General features: G+C 32.6%; 1 protein-coding gene across 1 annotated transcript; it reads right to left on the bottom strand.

The window, feature by feature from the left end:
* Positions 1–1,388: 1,388 nt before the first annotated feature.
* Positions 1,389–4,068, bottom strand: LOC108759624 (geranylgeranyl pyrophosphate synthase). Its single transcript, XM_018505127.1, has 7 exons — positions 3,980–4,068; positions 3,737–3,891; positions 2,771–2,912; positions 2,245–2,365; positions 2,018–2,157; positions 1,854–1,956; positions 1,389–1,688 (listed from the first exon to the last, which is right to left on the bottom strand). Exons 1-7 carry the CDS (start codon positions 4,043–4,045, stop codon positions 1,480–1,482), a joined length of 936 nt encoding a protein of 311 aa, XP_018360629.1. The 5' UTR covers positions 4,046–4,068; the 3' UTR covers positions 1,389–1,479.
* Between the last annotated feature and the right edge of the window lie 4,917 nt (positions 4,069–8,985).

Here is an 8,985-nt window from a genome sequence, read left to right as displayed (position 1 = left end):
CTTGCATTAACCTTGATCTTGACAAATGTTATCCAGGACATGATCCTGAATAACATTCAAGAGGTTTTAACTGTCGGTCGAATAACTTGCGTAATACTAATACTGGCTGTACTGTAACTTTCGAGCTTTATAACTGGAAAAATACTTAATAAAAATATATTTTATCATAGCGTTTTGAAAAGCTCTCGAGGTAAACTACAAGAAAATGTAATAAAAAATAGGGGATACCATTTAAAAAAATCGATGTGATCTTGACCTGATCTTGGCGATGCCACCCAAGATCAAACTCATAGCACCAGTAAATAGGTCTTTAAAAAACCTACAACTCTCTTTTGTCTAAACATTTTTTCGATTGGATCTTATACTGCGAAGATAAAAGGGTGGGACAAGTGGTCTGAAACACCCGGTATACTTGCGTTGCCTGATAATATTGTATATATAATATATACTATTATAATTCTTAATTTATAATTTATTTGTATTTAATATATATATTCAATATGTATTAATTTATATCATTATTTGTAATGATGCGTGCCACATATTTTTTGAGATAACGTTGATATAGATTGCATTTACATTATTAATTTCTTATTTTCAGTTTTACACATTTAATAAATCAAAATTAAACATATGATGAATAAATAAAGAAAGGAGAAAAGAGAGACATATAGATAAAAAAAACTGCATTGTAATAGCAGTCACGGCCGTACACAGTCTACCGTACGCCGCATTTATTAACATATTAATATGACATTTAATTGATTCTCTAAAAATCAATTCTCTTTGTCATTATTTATTAAAACTATTCATAATTGTTTTAAATAGCTGCTTTTATCAATATTCATTATTAATATTAAGAAAGATAATTTTTTTTAAATGAGAAAATAGGACGATTTTAATGGTGTTTCTAACTTAATTTTAAAAATACCCTTTCACATAAAATAATTACATAATATTATTACTGAACGTCTTTAAATTTTGTATTTAAGTAAATTGAAAACTCCTAAGTATTACATAGTATCGAGAGATGTATATCTCTCGTCATGGTTTATTTTACATATCAAAATATCATTATAAAATGTGAAGATCAACCGAGTTCACAACGTTTTTTTAATGTAATCACTTACCGTTGGATGTTTTAAATTAATAACTCTTTCCAAAGCAATGAATAATACATAATTTTCAGCACTTAATGAACTAGCAGTTCGGCAGAATATTTTTTTTCGTACATATAATGATTTATTGCTATAGCATTTTACAAATGATTTTTTTCAGCAAAGTTTTATAAATAAGCTTTATTTGTCTTCATTCGTATACAGATATTAATTTTTGTTACATTTTGCTGCTTATAACTATTAATAAGAAATTATTTTATGCAACGATGTGGATAAATTATGCAATGTTACGTCTGACGTTGTAAAAATAATAAAATACATATTTCTGAATACATATTTTATCATTTTGATTAAAGAATCTTTAGATACGTGTTTTCAACAAGTTATTCTTTACGTCGTCCATAAGTTTCACAAAGATCGGATTGCCACCTAAACGATCAATTTCAGTTCTTATCTTTTTTTCCAATTCATCAAGTACTTCTTTTGCGTACTTAAATGAACCGTAACTCTCTAATACTTTAACGCAGTAACGTTTTACTTCAATATTTTTCGATCGTTGTCTTAAAATATCTTGAATTACTGTTAAGGATTATAACAATATCTAAAATTTTGTTATAAAAATTTTCAAAATAGAGATATGTTGACCATTTAATTTTCTTATTGTCTACTTAATACAAAATATGTTTCTTAGCATCTACTTATTTCATATTAAATATTATGTTTGATAAAGGATACTTATTATTTTCTGATCGTCAGGATTGTTTCTAAGCGCATGAATAATTAGGAAACTCATTTTTCCTTCGGTCAAATCATCGCAATAACTGTTCTCGTTAATATCCTGTAATAATAATAAATTTTGTTAAATTTAGTTCAAGTAATTAAATTAAATTATTGGTTACCTTATCGTAACGTAAATTACTATAATCGTCATATATCTGGCGATACAATCCTAGAGTACTTGCCAGCGACAAGACGTCTTCTTCATAAGCAGAAAATAGCTTCATTAATTTTACCACCAGTATGACTAACCAACCACTCTCTATAAAATTAATTAATATTCAAATTATACATATATATGTAATGCGCTTCGTACATAGCAGAAGCTTACAAAAGCAAAAATATTTACTTTTTACTGCTACAATATTGTAATCTTTTTCTGTTGGACAGATGAAATTTTCCTTCCAATATATATCCATTCCTTGACCTGTATAGAATTCCATCATCTGTTCAATGAAAATTTTAACTGCCTGTTAAGATATAAAAAATATAATTGAAATAAAAAATGTATAATCAAAATATATAATCAAAATTACAAAGAAGCGTTATCGGTTGGTACGGTAAAAAGTGTAATTTTATAACGAGAATTATATTTTAATAATTTATTTCATGATTTATACGGAAAAAGTCGTACAACATTAAAATAGACCGGACGTTCAGAATTAAGTTTTAATCATCTTCAATAGATAAGAAACGAATAAAGATTGGAATTGACTCAATGATTCTACATCTTATTTATGCATGCAGAAAATCGAAAAAGGAATTTTGGTAAAACTATCTATTTCACATTTTGATTTCTGTTATAACATATCAAGAAAGTAAATCACGCTCAGTTTTTCAAAGTTTTACACAGACACAATGCAACTACTTATTACCATGGGATGTAAATTAATAAGTTTTTCACAAGTAATAAGTTGTAAATAATTTGCAGCGTTTATTGAGTTGTGAAGTCCATAAACAGAATGGGTTACGGGAAAACCATTTCGAACAATGGCCTCATCTTGAATATCATCGAATCTATCAAGGAACAAAAATTTTATAAATATATAAAAATATACTCAAATTAATCTTTTCAGTTAATAGAGGGGCTGTATTATCTTTCTTGATTTATTTACGTTAAAAAAAAGTATAATAAAAAAAGGTAAGGTCAGAAATATAACAGCAAGTTGTAACAGCAAGACAATAATTGATGTGGAAGATCAAGATTTATCTAAAAAAATTTTAATTTTTTATATAAATCATTGTTAAAACATGTCATACCTCCGCAAGAAGAATGACATAAATTTTTTGAATTTTGTATTACGAGCGGATCGTATTCTAAATGCATTGGCTTTCAGGAAAAGTGATATATATGTTAAATTCAAATACTTCCTAAAGAAAAATAATACAAGGAAAAGTTTTAAAAGTAACATCAAGGGTAACATATAACACCATAACAAAATTAATATCTACATTACTTCTAGAAAAATTGATACAAACCAATTTGTGATTACTTCTAATAAGTTAACTTATATATAATTCTGCCACGAGTAATAAATAATAAATTTTATAATAAACACAATGTTCTCTCCCTCCCCCGCGCCCCTATTTTTCTGAACAATTTCATATTGAACTGAAATTTTATATTGAATTAAAGTGACTCTTTTCACTTTCCTTTTGGGAGAACGATATATTAGATGTAACTACAAAAAAAAGAAAAGAGGAAAATATTCGTAATATATTATATTCTAGAAGAAAATGTAATTTTCCTTGAAAAGGTTGTATCTTATTTCTTATCGCGCGCATATGATTTTAACAAAAATACATAAGTCACTTATGCTTCACAACAAAAAATAACTTACAGGGTCATTACATTATAGGCCATTTGCACTATTTCGTCAATCGGTTGAAATTTATCGAGTGATACTTTAAACCAGTAGTTAAAAATCTTCGTTATTTTTCTATATAAATGTATATCATTGCATTGCAGACTGTATTTGACCGGTTCTAAAAGTATCTGCACAACAGAAATTAAATAAGTAATAAAACGAAAAGTTAATAAAATGGAATTATGAAAAAATAAAAGAGAATGCACTAGAACTGACCTTGTCCTCCTCCGTATTACCTCTCAACGAATAGTAGAAAGGTACAATTTTTTTCATGTCCGTCATGTTACACTCTAAATTATAGTGATACGTAGGAAGCTGTAATTTTGATAAATTTAAACCGAATGGTAAATAAGTTGGTAATATTATTTAATTCCTTGCCTTATAATATTGAGTAATGCCAAACCGTTAAATAAAATCGAATTACATACCAAACGTGTTAAATACGAGCAAAAGTGGGATCCCAAACGAAGTCGATAAAAAGTCGACTATAAGTTGACTAGAGAAGTCAAGAGCATGGTGAAAGGGATAACATGGTGTGTGCAATTTGCAATCATCTCTCTCTCTGAATCTCCGTCATTTCTGTCTCTGAATGTCGATAAGAGACTAAGGTTGCCATCAATGAAACGCTAAACATGGAGTGATATTCATAGTCCGTTTTTATTTTAAAACTTTCTTAAATAATGCCTTAAGATGCACAGTCCTCGGATTGACTTGTGACATGTGGAAATTTGTCTCGATTGGACACCACCAATCAAAGCGACCGGTGCTTAGGAGCTTTGTAGTCTCAAGCACTGTGGCTCGTGTCCAATTGAGCCGTGTCCAATTGGGTGCCACCCATTAAAAACTAACAAAAATATATAATACAAACGTTTCAACCCTTATCGGATCATTCTCAATGTTATTTTTACAATCTTTTTTAAACAATATTTTAATGAAATGTGTGGCGGCTTAATCGCCACAATCGACCCGCCGGGCGAGCATACAATACGCATCACTTCTGAGATGCCCGGCCGCTGGTCGGGCGCGCGCCAGTACTGGCACCTGGCGCTTACGACCGCCGTCGCGTGAGAGCCGCGCGGTCAAGCGCCCGCCCGTACACAAAATTAGTCCAGTGCCGATACTAATAAGACCACCCGCGGAGCGATCGACATCTTCTCACGAGAATTAGAGTGAGCCCTTCCTCGGGCCTCTAACTCAAGTGCAAGATCATTTTTGTGTAACCAGTGAAGTTGAGCCCCTCTCGGGGGCCTTCACGGAAAACGAGCTCTTTCTCGGGCCTCTGCATATCCTCGAAGCGAGCTCGTTATCCAGCCTTCGCATGCTAATGTGGGGCCTAGATAAAAATCTTATATTGACCCAAGTTCGGATGCCAATGCGGGACCTAGATAAAAAAGCGTGACAATCCAAACTTGGCCCAAGTTTGAAGACCAATGCGGGGCCTAGGTAAAATTTTTACATTGGCCCAAGTTTGAATGCCAATGTGGAGCCTAGATGAAATTCTTATATTGGCCCAAGTTTGGAAGCCAATGTGGAGCCTAGACAAAATTCTTATATTGGCCTAAGTTTGGATGCCAATATGGGGCCTAGACAAATACGCGTGACAATCCAAACTTGGGCCAAGCTGGGCGTTCTAACTTGGGCCGCAAATAAAATTAGGAAAATTAACTTGGCCCCGATTATAGCCTAGGAAAAATTTCCACACGGGATCTTAAAACTCTTAAGACAGTCTTGAGTACAATCTTAAGATGTCATATGTCAATCCGAGGACTGTATTGAGCATGTTAAGACATTATTTAAGACAATTCAAAAATAAAAACGGATTATGAATATCGCCCCATGTTTAGCGTTACACAGCTGGCAGCCTTAATCTCTTATCGACATTCATAGACAGAGAGATTGAGGATTCAGAGAAAGAAGGTTGGAAACTGTACACACCATGTTATCCTTCCACCATGTGTGTCGACTAATAGTCGACGAATGTCTTGAAAATAATCGAATATTATAAATCGAGTTAATCAAAATTGACAAGTTACCGAATTTATCAACTATTGAATGGTTAATCCTCCACTTTTTTGTTAACTTATTTAGGCATTGCGATAACTAAAAGATATTTTATCGTTATCAATGTCCAATAAGTTAACAAAAAAATGGAACGTAAACTAAAGGTACAACACATAAGCTGCGGTCGATTTGAACGCTTTCAGCGCTTTTTACTACTTCTATTCTTATTTTACATCTAATGAACGTTAAACTCAGAATGATGATTACAAGCGCTTAAAGCTCATGAGCGTTCAAATTGACCGCAGCCATAGAGTGATCTGATACCAGGAAAAACCCCTTTTTGAAGCTCGCTCTAACTCGAGTGAAAATTTGAGAAGATGCTGGATGCTTTTTTTTTTAATTTTTACAGTAAAATCTTTTATTATAGTATCTAGAGAGAACTCTGCAACCTGCATAACACTGAATGAATAACATTTCACTAAATCATGATAACAACATTTCTGAAGTAAAGCTTTCTTTCAAGAGTAACATGTGCATAGGGGAAAATTTACAAAAAATCCCAAAAAAGATGCTGGATGGTTCCGCGGAGCCCTACTTATAGTACCGCTGAACTAATCTTGAATAGAGGCTAATTAGGCCAGTTCCCAGAGCCAAAAAATTGAGCTAAAAAGGAAATAATTGCCAATAAGCTGTTTACTGATTTAAATGCTTTATTTAGACGTAAATAATGTAAGTTTCATTTTGCGTCCACGATTTCAGAGCGGAAGATGGTAATATAAGTTAAAAATGATACGATTTTTCACTTTTTATGCTATATCTACGAAACTATGCAGAAATTAGTAAAAGTGTTTCAATAGTTTTTTTTTCTCTATTTTCGTACGAATAATTTGAGACCAAGTAGAGCTCTGTGCGACAAATAGTTTCGGAGATACAGTTGTCCAAATTTTCAGTAAAAAGATGAAAAATCGCTTCAAAATGCCCATTTTTTCTATTTTGCCTCCGCAAACGTTTTCGACGTCTCGGACGAGGAAAATATATATAAGATTGTTTGAAGTAGATTTTATGATGAAAAAAATGCAACTATAAAGAGCTCTCTGCGATTAACAGAACCGGAGATATGAAGTTGTGAAATAGGGTCTAAAAGCGGTTTTTCTTATATAGATATCCACTTTTTAACTTATAAATTGCATTTTGCTTACACAAAAATTTTTTCTTGTACCAAATAAGTGCTCAACACCTCCTTCTTTTTACATACAATTTTGAAAATACCTCTTTTTATAATGTATGGCACGATCTTCCTGCGCCACCGTTACACGGCTAACGTTTCGCGCGGGAAATGTAAAATCTCGTAATTCAATGAACACTTTTGTCAAGTGGTTGTTCGACTTGAATGTTCGTAGATATTAATTGATATTGTTCCAGAACAAAAAATCTCTGTGTAAGCAAAGTGCAATTTTTCGTATCAAACTTATAGCGAATTCAGTTGGATGCATTAGTGCGAATTAAATGTATATTAAAGTCATTATATTATATGCTTATTTAACCTGAGTGTAAAAGTGAAATACAAATATTTCTCTGAAAAATGATTTTGAGAGGATAGTCATTGTCCAACATTGTGTTAATCACCAACGTCAAATTATTAAAATAATACTGAAGGAAGTCAAAGTCATTTGTTTATAATTTTTTATCAGCGATGATGGGTGACACCGGGCAGCCCATCGGTGTGCCAAAATTTTGCTTGTATATGATGTTATTAAATATAAAATAAGTTGATTCCAAAACGAAACGAATCGCTATCGGGAATTCAATTTTAGATAAGTTACTTTTTTTAGACATAAAATTTCATTTTTTACTCACACAGCCAATAGCCATGTCTAGTGATATTTTTGTGAAAAGTGATACTACGTCTCTAACGATATTAATTTACAGTTTTTGTCAATTTTAATTTTTTGGAGATTGTCAACTAATTGAAAACTGTTTTTTACGTGGCTATCACAGTCTTAGGTTTATAGTTTCAAACAAAATACTGTGTAAGAATGAAGCTAATTTGTATAATGGACTATTTATTGAAGCGTGGCGATAATATCGCACACGCTCCTCGGACCAAGGTCTCGAGACGGCTCGAGACGTTTGGTTACGCACATATGCTCACACATGTATTCGCGACTCGAGACAATAGAGCCATTTAAACTTTCTTATATGTAGATTAGTGAGCACCGCAGCCACGCGAATTCCCTTTAAATAGAAACATCGTTCTGGATTCATTCCAGGCGTCTAAGGCAAGTCCCACACTACATCGCCTTACTGATGAGTCTAGTAGTGTGGGACCAGGACGAAACGCTGCGGCCGACCATAAAGCTTCGAGTCAGGCCTCCTTAGTGGACATCCACAATTATTTTGTTCAAAGTGTGAGCTCTGATAAGCTCTTTGACTCGCGTAACTTGGCAACGAATCGCGGAATCGCGAGCCATGGCGAGCAACAGCGAGCCACCCTGTTCCTATTACGTGGGATCGCAATTTTAACTTTTTCTATATCGATTTTAAGACTGACTCTGCGACGAGTCTGGGTGAGCCAAGACGGATCACGAGACATGCCGAGCTATCATAAATATTACATCCAGTATTTAATCTAGATTTTAATTAATATTTAATTTTAAAAATGATATTTCAAATAAAGCTTTATATAAAATATGACGCAAAAAAATGTTTTGCTGCTTCAGCTAGAATTATTGCTGTATTTCGTATCTGATTGAAAATTATACGGAGTTAATAGTAAAATGAAAAAGACTTGTATTCATAGTCGGTTCTTATTTTAAGACCGTCTTAAGTAATATGTCTTAAGCCGCTAATGCGGCCCTCTTAAGACTGTACTTAAGACAACCTCAAATATAAGAATCGATTATGAATACCGCCCTAAGAGTGTATTATATAAATATAAGTGTTTATAATTCAAAGTATTTGTAGCTTATGAAGATGTGGAGCAAATTCGAAAAAAAAAAACATTTAATATTATAATTTAGCTGTGTTCTTATGAGAAGAGATATTTACGTACTTATCTGTGCGTCGAAAGAATCGTACTGTAAGAAGCTCGAGATTACTGTGTGGAATCCAACCCTTTCGTATAGACACTATTCTTTTTATATAATTGTAATAAAAGAATGTTTTAGAAGTTACTACTGAAGACCTCCAAAATTAGAGCTGGAACGTCGTGTAGCAAGGAA

Source organism: Trachymyrmex cornetzi, unplaced genomic scaffold (genome assembly GCF_001594075.2).
Source record: "Trachymyrmex cornetzi isolate Tcor2-1 unplaced genomic scaffold, Tcor1.1 scaffold1997, whole genome shotgun sequence".
NCBI lineage: Eukaryota > Metazoa > Arthropoda > Insecta > Hymenoptera > Formicidae > Trachymyrmex > Trachymyrmex cornetzi.
This window is presented reverse-complemented; position numbering and strand designations above follow the sequence as displayed.

Coding starts and splice junctions, on each gene's coding strand:
- LOC108759624 (XM_018505127.1), bottom strand. CDS start 4,045: ATGACGGACATGAAAAAAATTGTACCTTTCTACTATTCGTTGAGAGGT. Junction 3,892..3,979: donor GTAATACGGAGGAGGACAAG/GTCAGTTCTAGT, acceptor TCTGTTGTGCAG/ATACTTTTAGAACCGGTCAA. Junction 2,913..3,736: donor GCCTATAATGTAATGACCCT/GTAAGTTATTTT, acceptor GTTCCTTGATAG/ATTCGATGATATTCAAGATG.